General features: G+C 31.5%; 1 protein-coding gene and 1 long non-coding RNA gene across 3 annotated transcripts; both read left to right on the forward strand.

The window, feature by feature from the left end:
* Positions 1-214: 214 nt before the first annotated feature.
* On the forward strand, positions 215-3,044 carry LOC111387507. Its single transcript, XR_002701411.1, has 4 exons — positions 215-883; positions 1,030-1,137; positions 1,987-2,046; positions 2,805-3,044. It is a non-coding gene; the product is annotated as an uncharacterized LOC111387507 (long non-coding RNA).
* Positions 3,045-8,200: 5,156 nt separating this feature from the next.
* Positions 8,201-14,309, forward strand: LOC111387499 (transcription factor HY5-like). Of its 2 annotated transcripts, none has more exons than XM_023012059.1 (4): positions 8,201-8,413; positions 12,845-12,992; positions 13,572-13,728; positions 13,933-14,309. In XM_023012059.1, exons 1-4 carry the CDS (start codon positions 8,311-8,313, stop codon positions 13,969-13,971), a joined length of 447 nt encoding a protein of 148 aa, XP_022867827.1. In that variant the 5' UTR covers positions 8,201-8,310; the 3' UTR covers positions 13,972-14,309. The 2 variants fall into 2 exon arrangements, with proteins under 2 accessions (XP_022867827.1, XP_022867828.1); XM_023012060.1 differs by having other exon boundaries at positions 8,201-8,407.
* Positions 14,310-14,975: the final 666 nt, after the last annotated feature.

The raw sequence follows: 14,975 nt of genomic DNA on the forward strand, positions 1-14,975 counted from the left end.
ATTATGTTTTGGGTTTGGAAGAGGTGAACAGATTCTTTTCCATTTTTTGCAACAATTTCTCTCTCTCTCTCTCTCTCTCTCTTAACATCATTATAAAACCAAAAAAAAAATAATAATAATAATAATAATAATTACTATAAAAGGACAAATGTTTAATTTTTTTCCTAGAAATTTTTGTCTTCTTTTTAGTTTAATTTTCTAGGGTTATTGTGTGCAATTGATTAATATTATTGATCCTCATATGAGAAGACTATAAATATTGGTTTGTGGGTTTTTGTTTTTTAGCCATGGATTATAACTTAGTCGACAATGAGTCGTTTATTGCACGCATCAAACAATTGGAGCACGGTGCACATGCTCATCAATTCAACTGTTTTAAGAATTATCTTTTATACGCTACAAAATATTTTTCCCTGGATTGATTGTTTGTGTGTATCATTGGAACAAGAAGAATATTTTGTGCTATACCCTACTTGTTTGAATTCTTTGGACTTCTGAGACAAAGTTTCAATGGGCCTGTGATGTATAAGTTGATTATGTGTTTACTACTGGCAAAGTTCATAATCAGGCACTAAGTTATGAGGAGGAGAATTCAGGATTTAAATGTACTTGACATTTTGTGGTTAGGGGACATATTGAGAATACAAATCGTAATTAGGATTATTGTGAATGTTCTTTCCTAATTCAACAATGTGGCTGCATTTTAGCATTTGCTTATGCTGTCACAAAGTTTACAGTAGCCAGGGTCTTGGTTGTTTATCTGTTATTTTATTGATTTTTATATAGAACGTGATCAGTTGCATAAAGATATTGAACAGTTGTGCGTGCAGCAAGCTGGATCTGCTTATCTTGGTGTTGCCACTAGAATGCATTTCCAGATGTGGTGAAAATTATTTACTGTTTGTGAATTTCACTTATGATTTACTTTTCCCTTCTGTTGCTCTAGCATTTTATCTATTGAGGGGTAATGGAGTGGGAAATGATTGTTCCTTTTTCACCAAAATAATAGAACGCCTTGATTCTATATAGGACAACTGGATTGGAGCAAGAGATTGAAAACCTGAAAAAGAAGTTGGCTACTTGCACAAGAGAAAATCAAAATCTTCAATAAGAGCTATCAAAGGCTTATATATTGAAGTGAGAACTACTACGATCTCTTTAACATCACTTTCATGATCCCTTAGCTTACACTGCATTTTGATCTTGTTCTGTGTATTTAGAGCCAATTGGAGATATACATAGTAGCGAACAAGAATTTTTTAGTACTATTGAGATTCTAACCTAATTGTCAATTGCTCTACATTATGAGTCAACGCTTACCAACACCTTTCTCTACTTTGCTGGCTATAAAGTGATATCCATTTTGACAAAATGATACAATTTTCCTCAATATCTTTGATTTAGGACTTCAAAAAGAAAATTTTGTTGTATTTTATATATCTCAGTGTAATACATTAAAAAAATTTAAAAAGAAATAGACAAAAACGGCAGGCGACAAACCAACCCATTTCCAATGTATTAGATATATATGTAATCCAACCTTTAACAACACACACATATCACACAACACACACACACAAGAAAACGGACCAAGAAAAAGAGAGAAAAAGAAAGGAAAAAGAGGGGAAAAAAGAGGAAGAAAAGGAAGAAAAAAAAGGGAAATTTTGTCAATGTGTTAGGAATTAAGTGCTCTATCCTATTAGATTTGAATTCCTCAATTTTGAAAAGTAAGTAAAAAGTTACTTATTGAAAAGTTATGTTTGATTTTATAGTTGTTAGATTGTTAGATTAAATTTAATTTTATTGAAGTGGTTAAGTATAATAAATTATAAAATTAAGTAAAATGAAAGAAAAATAGTTTTACTAATTAAAGAGACTTTAGAAATCACCTAAACGTGAAATGATTAAATTTGGATATCGCCTATTTAATTATTGAAATTATTTAAAATAATTAATTGTTTATTTAAAAATTATATTATGTTTCAGGCGGCGATACGGATATCGGGACAGTATACCAATCGAGTTGATTTTGACGTACATAGTTCTGTAAGTGGAAAAATGTAAATATTTTTAAAGTATTTATAAATTAAGTATATTGTTAAAATATGTGCAATTATATATAATTATGTGTTCGAATTACATGGTTATTATGAAAATCTCTTTTGTTATGATACATGTGAAATATCAAAGATTATTTATGGCATATTTGTGACTTGATATGTAAGACATGTGATATTGAGATTTGTTTGGTATGTGAGACATGCAATATTGAGATCTGCTAGAAAAGTACTCATAATTATATACTTCTTCTAGCTCATAGAGGGGCCTTGGCCGTGTTCTATCCTACACGGAGGGTCTTGACTTGACATTGGTCTAAATAGTGTACATATAGTTCACAAAGGGGCTTTGACCGTGTTCTAAAATTGATTATGAGAGGTCTTTGAGACCTACTTTCGTTCATGGAGGGGCCAGAGGCCCGTGGCGAAAGTTCCTAGCCCGAGGGTCGGATTATATATTTCAGTTAGAGGGTACATTTTTGGTGAATTTTTCAACACGTTTGATGTGATGAGATTATAGCATGGTTATTAGCTTATGTTATATCATGATTTTAAGATGATATTTTTATGATCTTATGTGAATATTTCACTTTTTGGCTATAATTACATGATGGTAGCTTGTGAATTATCAAATGATATGAATCTGACTTTCAATAAAAATGTATAAATGAAAAAGTATATTTATTTTGAATTTCTCCACTCACTGAGCTATCAACTCATATATTTTTCCACGTCTTTCCTTATCAGGCAGCAGTTGAGAATCTCGGCATCTTTTGGAGTTGAGCCTTGATTTTGGAGTCGTAGCCACACGACAGAGTTTGCTAGTATGACTCACTTCATAGAACATGTAGTCAATATTTTGGGACGCATGTTCATGTCTAGACGTGATTTTGCATCAGTTGTAGATAGTTATGGGGCTCACTATGTATTATATATCCATATGTATATTTCATTGTAGTTCTTAGTAAAAGTGAAGATTTCAGTTTATCTTTATTGTGATGTGCTATAATTTGGAATTTGTGTGAAATTGATCACATGTTGGTTAGTCCTGTTTACAGGGGAGATAATGCCGAAATTTTGTTAGAAAAATGATGTATAAAAAGTGATATATTATATTTGTAGTAATTTTGGTGCTGGGTCCAACTTTTAGTTGGTATCTATCATCGGCGCATGCCACGTCCGAATCTAGTGATGTTACATGGAGCGGGGTGTGTCACTCAGTTAGTTGACTCTATATATTTGGTGTTAGCTTTATCCCTCAGATAAACAGCTGAAATTTTTCAAGGTTTTGTTGCTACTGCTTTTGTTGAGTGAGATAACGCAATAATGGATGTGGACTTCTTATTCTGTTTCCCTTGTCTTTCTTTTTTCTACTGCTTAACTGATTAACTTTATTTGCATTCACTTGACATGAGTATAAGAGTTTGGCTGTAAGGTGCATCATGCCCATCTTAACATATCCATGAGATTTAGTGGGTTTTTTTCTTTTTCTTTTTTTAACCCATTACATTCAGCTTTGTAAGCGAAAATTTTGAGTAGTCTTTTCTTTATATTAATTCCTTTTGATGTATTTGGCTAATAACAAGCTAAAAAAACCTAGGGAGAATAAACTTGTCTCACATGAGCTTAATAAATTAGAGAGAATGTAGCTTATTTAACATTTATGTACTTTTTTATTCTCACACATTCCAAATATTTTGTAGAAGTTGTTGTCCCATTCTAGATATAATTTTGAGCTTCTCATCATATGATTTTGTTTTCTCTTAGAATTGTATGAAAGAAAATAAAGGATGTGGTACAGATATTAATGTTGAATGATGTTCTGGATTTGTCTTACGTTACAATGTCAATATTTTACCTAGAAACATTAGGTTTTGTATTTCAAGGAAATTAATGTGTAATGTCCATTGAACAAGTAGTTAAATTTTGTATTCGATAGGAAATACAGATGCTTTTATGTCGGAGTTCTAGAGTTGTTTCTAACTCCATCTACATATTTCTTTATAGCTGGTCTTAAGTCCATATAAAAGAGGAGGGTTGCATCGAGGAGAAAGCTAGCATAAAACTTTGTGTCCTTTAGGATATGAATGGTGGGTTGTGTGCCCATATAGTATATTTTGTTATGATAAAATAATCATTTATTATAAATAAATTGTGGTTTTATTTATTTGTTGCATTATTTATTATTGAGTATGTAAATTAAAGTGCCTATGATCACTTGAGATAATACAAGTTGGGTACTTGCGCTGAGAAGTACAGTGTGACACAACTTATATTTTGGTCATAAATAATTTGTTCACAACCAATGTATAAGGGTTTGCACCTTGTACTGGAAGGTTGTAGCATTGACCAAGTCACTATTTGGGTTTGTGATTTGTGATTTGTCCTTATCACAGAAATAGTTAAAGGTGACACTAGTACACTTGGAGTGTATTGAACGGACCGCGTGTCGAATTTAATTCTATAGCATGACCGTGCGGATAATTAAATTCCACTAGACCGCTGTGTATTTCATCTAAATCCCTTGACAGGATTATGTATATCTTTTCGTGATTTTAATTGTTCTTTGATTCATCAATGGGTGAAATCAATTTGATTAGTCAAATATCTCGATGAGTTGGGAACTTGAAAATGAGTGGAGTAGAGAACATGAATTCATGTCGGGAACCGTCACCCTAAAATATGGGTAGAGTGACTACTTAAGTACTTTCTGTTGAACGGTTAAAATCTGAGCTCAGTGTTTAGCGACGGCTAAACTTCGACATCTGTGATTAGTTCACATGACCGTTGAAGAAAATGAAACTTAAGTTAGTGAAAATAATTAGAGGGGCAAAACGGTCATTTATGCTCGTACCTAATTATCGGATCTCGGACGGGGATAAAATACATGTACAGCAGGTCAGAGGAAAGTATTATAGATTTATTGGCTTCTGTGATCTTATATATTCCTAGAGTTCAGTTTTTTGCCTTTAGTGGAAAAAACAAAGACTAATAATTAGATTGGATGGTCTAGGGTCGACTAGACAGGATCTAATTATTGGAGCTTGGATAATATATGTCCGATCAGGTCCCTGTGGTAGCTCTATGAAGTATTGGAACTTAATTACGGTAATTATAATAGTTTTGGGCTTAATTGTAATTACAATAAAGTTTTGTACTTAGTTGTAATTACTACGAAAATTGTAAACTTAATTATAATTGTAATTAAAGTTAAAGGACTACACATGTAATTAAATGTAAACTAATTGGATTTCGACTAGAACTCCTATTTGAATGTGGAATTACTGATGTATAAGGATTGGAACTCTTTGGTCTCTATATATATAGAGATTATAGGGATCATAGACATCCAATGGAATAGAATTATATAACATTCATAATTCCATGGTGTTCAACTTTTGGAGAGAGAAAAAGAGAGAGAAAATTTTTGTTTTTCTTGATTTTTCAATTGTCCAGTTCAAGAATTGGTTTTCTTGATTTAATTAAAAGAAGGTGCCCACCCACCGGTGTAGTCTTGACTTTGGAGAATACCATAGAAGACTTGGAGGTTGGAAGCATCAAGTTCTTGGAATTAGAAAGCTGGAAGTTCGTGATCCAAAAGGCTGGAAGTTCGTGATTTAGAATTAATTCAAGAATTGATCATCGAATTTAGGTAAAAATTTTAATTCATTATTTTTGATATAATATGCACGTGAACATCTAGAAGATCTTGTTTTTAAATTAAAGAAATTTTTTAATTTCTGACTAATTCCGCTTTTGCATTCCAACAATGAATCCTTCCAAATTCTGTTGTGATGTCAATTAACACACATTGCATATGATCTTAGGTATGGTGAACAGTAGGCTGAGATTAGCGGAGTGCACCATAAGTTATGTTGGGTGGTATAAAAGGTGAATGAATCAAGGAACCCATGTAACTTGGTATTCCGATGGGCTAAAAAATAGAAATGATAATTGTAATGAGTTTTGAAATACGAGGTTGTAGAGGTTAAACGACTATGTCATTATATTAGTAAGACTTTCAAATATTTGACTTTAGTGTTATTAGGTTTGAAAGTTGTAACCTACTCTTCTATCTCTTGTTACTCGGTGCCTCATGCATCATAATTTCAGTAGTATAATTACTTTTTAAGATATGTTTGCGAGGAACATTTAACAACGGATGCTTAAGTTTGATGTAACTAATACTTAACAAAATAATTTTTTATATATACATTATTAAATAGCCAACTATACTATAGCATGCCTAAGGCACGTTGCGTCTATCTAGTTTTGTAGTATAAAAGTTGATGAAATATATGGTTAAAAAGTTAGGTTAAAATGAATTATTGATTTTAACTTAAATTTTTAGCAAGATTTTAAGTTAAATAAATAGGGTATTTAATTAATTATTTTGAAATGGGACCACACAAAAAAGGAAAAAAAGACTTTAATAGCTTGTGTGAACCGGAATCCAGAATCAATAGTGATGAATTTTAGGATGGCAATTTGAACCGTCAAAATTGAAAATCGTGGTTAACCGAACAAATGGGGCAAAAAAACTGAATTGATGGTACAATGGACGGATATGGTATTTGATTTTAGTGACCCGGTTAGAGGCGGTGTGAGTACGGTATTTGTGTTGTCGTCCCACCCCTAATCGATTACCCGTTAAAAAAAATTAAACAATTGGACTTTTCATTATTCTTTCTATTATAATTTGTCTAGCCCAAAATTTGTGGCCCATTACTGACCCATTAAGTAACATAATCCTGTTACCACTTACTCACTAAGTACTAACCATACAACAAAGAAAATTGGAATCAAATTTAACAAGATATTAGCCGACAACCGTCTTCACTCGAGTCTTTGCAGTGCGTCCCCAAAGTTTTCTTGTAGTTGTTTAACAAAATAATATTGTTATTTATCATTATGATAATGAAAAATCGGTAATGTGACAATCTATGTGGAATAGTGGAATTGGATCGTTCAATTTTTATGAAAGAGAGGGAGGGGAGACATGGTCTCAGGAGAGAGAAATGTGAGAGATAATGGATTGTCACATTAGTGATGTTCTATCATCATGATAATAATAACATTACTCTTAACTAAAAGAATCATTGCACTTGAGTAATGATAACATTGTTAAACTCACATTGCATTTTTTATTATGTTTATTAACCATTGTTTACTAACAAAACTGTTTTACTTAGTTTACGTAGATATAATAGCTGTACTGTAAAGGTGTTGTGTTTAAGTAATAATGACAACATACACTACATTGTATTTTTGTATCATGTTATTGACCATAATTTTTATTTACTCACAAGTTATACATAAACAATATTTCTACCAATAATTGTTGTGTTTGAATATGAACAAAAACAATTTTTTCTACTTAAAGCAGCTCCAAATTAGGCATCTGTGCCTCTGCCACTTGCTTATCACAAAGGAAATTGATGATTGTACAACATTTCCTTCACAATTTTTTCACAACTTCCTCACAAATGTGACGTATGCGATTATTTTAATTGTGGACCTCATCCTTTGCAAGAGTGTGCTGTGAACCTTGCTGTGAAAAATAATGTACTTATAGCATGATTCCATCACAAAAGCCAACACATTGACTTGCGTCGTCCAGCCCAAATATGTGCATTGCACCGAGCATTCACGCTTGCCTTTGGCCATGGAATTTTGAAACTCGATCATCCGATAATCTCTTGCATTTCACTTGTAATCTTCAATTTCATTATTTGTTACAGAATCATTTTCACCATACATTCGCATAATAAAATATTCTGCACACAAAACAATAAAATTTTCTTATTTTTTAATTACACTTTTTTCAAAAAATACTTTTCAACAAGTCATTATCTCCAAATAAATTCTATCGAACTGAAAATAGGCAGCCTAAATTGATGGTCAACATTTATGCACCTACTCTAAAACTCCTGATCATCAGATGACATTTAATCTAACGGCTCCAATTAATCCACGACTCCCATTGCATGGCCTTTGATTAAACCAACACTTTATGGTTTAAAACACTTCCACGCTTCTCACTCCATAGCCGTCCGATCAATGACAATCCAACGGTCATCTTCAGTGCCATCTCCACTTCCCCTGTCTCCCTTATTCACTGTATTATTCACATGCTGCTTTTTATTTTATTTTGTCCTGACAGCTAAACATCCCTTCTCAAAACTCTGTTTCTCTAAATTATTCTGGTTTCTCTCTCTGCAATCTATTTTTGGTTGATTTAATTTATAAGGAAATGCAAGACCAAGCTACTAGTTCTATTGCAGCCAGTTCATTGCCTTCAAGTAGTGAGAGGTCTTCCAGCTCCGCCCTTCACGTTGAAGTCAAGGAAGGTTCCTGTACTCTCTCTCTCTCTCTCTCTCTCTCTCTCTCTCTCTCTTTTGTCTTTTATTAAACAATTGAATTATTTTATTTGAATTATTTATTTATTTATTTATTTTGTTAACTGTGGCTTAAATTCTTCAGCTAGTTGCAAATCATACCCTGTAATTTATGGAAAAAAATTGTAGCTCTTGTTTTAATATGATAACTAGTTGAATAATTCACGAATCCATTATGTGTCGAGAAAATTTAGTAATTTGGGTGTAGATAAATTATTAATTAACATAATCAATTAAATAGCATAAATATAATTCAAAAATAATATATACATAAGATATCATAACATTATAATTCAATAATATGAAGAGAATTAGAATGCAAGACTTGGGAATCAGTCAAAGATGTTATCTTAAAATCGTGTCGCCTCCCTTTTTGCAGATAATTTTGACGCTATACGGCTCCGAAATAAAATCTATATGCCTCACAGCCGATTTTTCTTCTATGGGCACGGCCATAGGAAGATAAGTGAACGAACCTTTATCGAGTTGCTAAAATTACATAAAATAATATAGAAGTGTAGAGTGTATTCTATCAATTATCCTTTTTATGTTATATTTAAAGCTACGAAAATCACTCTCTTTTATAGGAATAAATATAAACCCCACATTCATGAAAATAAATTCAATTTTTGTATAAGTTATAATCTATTAACCATGAGTTTCAAAATTGTATTAAAATGTAAATTGAAAACTAGATGTAGTTGTCTTTGAATTTCAACCTTATTTAGTGCTAACAATTTCAATTTGAAGGAACAAAAATGGATTAAGCCTCGAATTAGGTCCCTTTAGCTAAATTTCAATTGTTCCACATATAATATCGATTTAGGTTCTAACTCATAGCAGGTATCCCTCTTAATGGTCATGCGCTCTAATCTTGATTCTAGTAAGAGTTTCTAGGGAATAATCCAATCTCATAGTCATGGTCTCATGACAATTTTTACATAAGTGAGTCCTCCAAAGATGCATGTGACCCACACCTCATTAGAATTCTCGCCTCAATACTAATTATGAGTTAAACATTTCCTAACAGCACATTTATTAGCACAATCACCATAGGAATGAACATAAATAATATAGTTTTATTACAAGTTACCCAGTATGGGCTGTTTCTACCACGTTGAAATTTTTCATGGAATCTCCAATCATAAATGTTGGTTTACTCACGGAGGTGACCCCCTTGTGCGTTTAAGCTCATCTCCCTCGATGATTTATGCATGTCCATCTCGGATTACATTTATTCACATCGCTCTTGGACAGTAAATTGGTACCATTAATTTGCAATTTTTTCTTCTTCACCTGCACATCTGCACATTTGCAAATTCGCAAATTCGCCTAAGAATTTTTCCAAAATGTCAATAACATATATAATTATAATAAGACAACTTCATGAAATTTCTGATATTGGCTTCTAGTAACACGTTTGGGAAGATGCATCTAATGAGCTCTTATCTCGGATTACATTTATTCACATCGCTCTTGGACAGTAAATTGGTACCATTAATTTGCAATTTTTTCTTCTTCACCTGCACATCTGCACATTTGCAAATTCGCAAATTCGCCTAAGAATTTTTCCAAAATGTCAATAACATATATAATTATAATAAGACAACTTCATGAAATTTCTGATATTGGCTTCTAGTAACACGTTTGGGAAGATGCATCTAATGAGCTCTTGCATTTTACTTGTAATTCTCAATTTCATTTTTTAAGCACTTTTCAAGAGTTAGTTTACAACTAGGAAAAAGAAAATATAAGGTGTATTTATGTTAAATAGCTCTACATTCCAAAGATACCCATCATGTGGAACTTCTTTGAAAATTTCCATGCCTCCAAGTACTCTTAAAAACTTTCACAAAATATTAGTGTCACAAAAAATAAGAATAATTTAGATAGATAAAAGTATGACATTTAGATATTCGTCCAACTTTTCCTTAAGCATTGACCAAAGAAAAGAGAACTCTATTAAATAGTTTAATACCCCCATATTTCAAAGATATCCAACTTGAATTGAGTAAGTATATGATCTTATAGTTTATTTCTTTTGATGTGGGGATAGTTGATACACATGTTTCCCACCATTCTATGATTTTCATCCACCAATAGATCCACAATTCTTATTAAACACATTAGCAAAATATTATTATAACCAAATAATTGGTTATGTTTAGAATGCCTACCGAAATAGGAGTACCACTGAATATGAATGAGATTAAAACAATACCACAAATCAAATTCACAAAACAAAACATTTTTAGAGCAGCTTGTTTTATCAATGATGAAATGAGAACAAAGTTTCTTCCAGCCAAGCCGAGGAGTGTTCATAAATTGTTAGCTGCAGGATGGACAACTTATTGAACCAGATAAAAGGCGGTTGGAGGGAGAGAGTGAATCCTATTTCCTCTCAATTTATCTTCACAATCCTTTCATATCGCTTATCTTGTTTCCGATAAAGATAGGTTGAAAAGATTCTATGTTCTTAGTTAAATTTGAAACGCTAAACATTGCTCCAAATAATGAAATTGTTTTTTTTTTTTTTTGGGTAAATAGTTTGTTTGTTTGCAAAAACTGTAACAAACGAAAAGTGCTCAAATTTTTAAGCATATCAAAAAATGAAGTCAATGAAAACTCCATCTGAATAAAAGAGAAACAAAACTTGGCCATTTAATTCATTTCATCTGCAATGCTTTGTCAGTGTTTACAAAAGAATATCCAAATAATTCATGGCTGCACAAAAGAAAACTGCACAATCATTTATCTCAATGTGCGTCTTTCACAACTTCTTGTATTAGATATGCTTTCAGACTTCTTATTTTCCATTCATTTAACTAGTTTGTTTTTTATTTTCTCTATTTCCATTTGTGACAAAATCCACCATGACATCATTATATCAAGTCAAAATGCTCAAAGTTAGTAATGAGTAGTAACATGAATTTTGGTAGTTACATAGTCCCATTATTAGTATTTTTAATCAATAAAATTATTAAGATTGATAAAATAGCATGAAAAGAAGTAAATGATACATAAAAAGTACTCTAAATGAAACCTCAAATTAAAACTCCAAAACAAAGAGAGCATAAATGTTATAATAATAGTGGCTAGCAAGTTTGGAATTGGATGCTTTTGTTGAAGTGGAATTAAAAAAAAAAAAAAAAATTAAAAAGGAACACGGTTTTTGTACAAAGATTTTTCAGCCAAGCTGTAAGGAATATAGCATATTGTGTTGAAAAGTAGTTCTAATTGTCAAGCCGCTTTTGGGTTTTAAAGAATTCTTTTCCATGTCTGCTTTTTGTGGTTTTGGTCGATTTTTATTATTATTATTATTATTTTTCCAACTAGAAACATGCTTTTATGTCATTAGATCATTATTTCTTTTGCACTCTCTACCATTGTAAGATAAATATGGAAGCTAAAGGAAAAGACTATTAACATTAAGTTCATCAGAAAACTAAATCCGGGTGTATCGAAGAAGAAAAGTACATTTTCATCATAAAACTAAATATGGGTGTATCAAAGAAGGAAGGTACATTTATTGACTAAAGATCATACTTACGATTTATCTAAGAGAAAAGTTTATTTATACACAAAGCACACATTAATCAATCATCACATGAAACAATTCACCGTTTAAATATTACCATAAAATCATCTACACACAAATCACAGAACACGATTTTAGATTGTTGAGAAAATTGGGTGATTTGTGTGTAGATAAATTATTAATTAACATAATTAATTAAATAATATAAACATATTTCAAAAATAATATGTACATAAGAATATGATAACATTATAATTCAATAGTATGAAAAGAGTTAAAATGCAAGTCTTGGGAGTCATGTCGAAAATGCTGTCCTAAATTCGTGTTGTCTCCTCCTCGTGTGGGTACTTTCGGTGCTACATGGCTTCAAGATAAAATACATGTGGTTCACAGTCGGCTCTCCTTCTATGTGCACGACCATAAGGAAATAAGTGAATGAACCTTTATCGAGTTGCAAAAACTATATAAAATAATATAAAAGTGTAGATTGTATTCTATCAATTTATCCTTTTTATGTTATATTTAAAGCCATGAAAATCACTCCCTTTTATAGGGACAAATATAACCCCCACATTAATGAAAATAATAAGTTATAATCCATTAATCATAAGTTTCAAATTTTTATTAAAATGTAAATTGAAAATTAAAAATTAAAATTACGTTTAATTTTGAAATTTAAAACTTATTATTATTTATGTCGCATTTTATGTTTACATATTGTTGGGTTTTAGAGATTTTGAAGAATATGAGATTTGCAAATCTGGGTCATAGTTCACAGAGCATAGAGATATTAGAGATGTTACACTTTTGTTATTGATCAATGAATCATATTATTTTGAAAATTTATGAAGGTCTGGAAAGTGATGATGAAATAAGAAGAGTGCCGGAGATGGGCGGAGGTCCAATAGTTTCCGGTAGTCGTCCGGTTCAAGTTTCAGGTGGGGGGCAAAGGAGGATAGGTAAAAACCCAGCTGAAAGAGAAAACAGGAGATTAAAACGGTAAGTAACGTAACAAATAATTGGGCCTAATTGAAGACTGATTGTATTCCACTCTTTCCAAATATCAAAATTGTTTCACAGATAATACATGGAAGAACATCATTACAAGGTGCCAAATAAAAGAAGAAGAAGAAGAAGAAGAGAAAACAGACGAACGGAAACACCCTATAGGAAATCTGTGAAACTATCCCTATACTTGGGGAATAAACTTGTTCTTTGGTGTGGAGCCAAATTTAAACTCTAATTTATAGAGATTATTCCTTTAGGTACAGGTAAAGTTTCACAGGTTTAGTCCTCTTTCAATAATGTTTTGCTACGTGTTATTTGTGAAACAATTCTATGAAAAAAATCTGCATAAAGTTGCCAAATATTCTAACGGCTACATTTCTGATTTCCCCAACCTTTTTGCCCTTAAACATTACTTCCGATGCTTTTTGTACATAGCATCTGTACAAAGAGCTTAATTCTTCTGATTGAGTCCCCACCCCAGTCAACAAATCTTTTTTTGTTTGGTTTTTTTACCCCCAATATTAGTTTTGCTCTGAGGAAGGGACATTTGTGGTTTATTTTTGTTGTTAGGTTGTTGAGAAACCGAGTGTCAGCACAACAAGCTAGGGAGAGGAAGAAGGCATACTTGATTGATTTGGAGGGTAGAGTCAAAGATTTGGAAAATAAAAATGCAGAACTTGAAGAGAGGGTTTCAACTTTGCAAAATGAGAATCAAATGCTTAGAAAGGTGAGCGAGCTACCAATATTTCATTTTTATTCATTCTTCCATAGTTACACACATGTTTAGCAAGTTTGATCGACTAGACTAGTATTGTAACAAAAAGAAAATGAAACATGGTCGGTCCTAATGGAACGATTTGCTCGCTAGTTCCTCTCCGAATTATTTCCGTATGTTAATTAAATAGAGGTAACTTGTTATTTCTGGTTGCAGATACTGAAAAACACAACTGCAACTGCATCAGAGGGGTGAAAGTAAAGAAAAACAAAGGAGAAATGTGGTTCTTTAATACATCATTAGAATTAGGTGGATTTCTTCTTTTAGTTGAAACAAGCATCAGATGCATGAATGCTATAGAATGATTAGTTGGAAGTATAAATAATTGTAGGAGAATAGTTGTATTTTGTCCCTAACCTCTATGCTTGATTGACACAAGAGGAAAGAAAGATAGTTTCGTGTTTGGGCATGTGACATGTGAGCCACTCGAATATGTAAATTTTATGACAATAACAAATTGGCAAAATACACTATGCTCAAATAGTGCATGTGGTCGTATTCAATATAATGAATAACATTTTATTTTTTACTTAGTTTCTATTTGACAACAATTATTTTCAAGCTCTTTTTTTTTATATACTTAGTTTTAATTATACATTTACACAAAATATTCTACACATAAACACAAAATTTCTCTATTTTTAGTACACATTCTCATAAAAGTCACTATTCAAAACACTTTTTCGGCCAAATAATGACCATCAAACAAGGGCTTAATGGATTGCATTGGGTGCTATTTGTTAATTTTTCATTAGTACTTGAAATGCTTATGATTAGCGAGAAGGTTTTAATTTTTACCTGATTAATCCTGGGTAAATAACTAATAATATGTGCGTCCATGAAAATTTTAAGTGCTACACGAGTTGGTAATTTTTATTTTGAATATGAATATGAATTTTCTTTTTTCATTGTTTATTACTCTCTAATTCATCTATTAGAATAAAAGAAATTATTTGATTAAACCTTTCCTAAGATTTACTTGGTGAAATCTCATTACCAAAAGTCCATGTTTGAATAAAATTTTATTTTTAACCACACATTCTTCTAATAAAATAATTTTACTTGTAAACAAATTTTTATTTTTTATTTTTACTTTTTAATAACACATTCTTCAAAAAAAATTATTAACAAATTTATTTCCTAAAAAAGGGGTTCCAAACAAACTTTAATCCAAACAAAGTATGTGTGCGTAAAAACAG

The sequence above is a fragment of the Olea europaea genome, unplaced genomic scaffold (genome assembly GCF_002742605.1).
Source record: "Olea europaea var. sylvestris unplaced genomic scaffold, O_europaea_v1 scaffold406, whole genome shotgun sequence".
Classification (NCBI taxonomy): domain Eukaryota; kingdom Viridiplantae; phylum Streptophyta; class Magnoliopsida; order Lamiales; family Oleaceae; genus Olea; species Olea europaea.

Coding starts and splice junctions, on each gene's coding strand:
- LOC111387499 (XM_023012059.1), top strand. CDS start 8,311: ATGCAAGACCAAGCTACTAGTTCTATTGCAGCCAGTTCATTGCCTTCA. Junction 12,993..13,571: donor GAAAACAGGAGATTAAAACG/GTAAGTAACGTA, acceptor TTTTGTTGTTAG/GTTGTTGAGAAACCGAGTGT. Junction 13,729..13,932: donor AGAATCAAATGCTTAGAAAG/GTGAGCGAGCTA, acceptor TTCTGGTTGCAG/ATACTGAAAAACACAACTGC.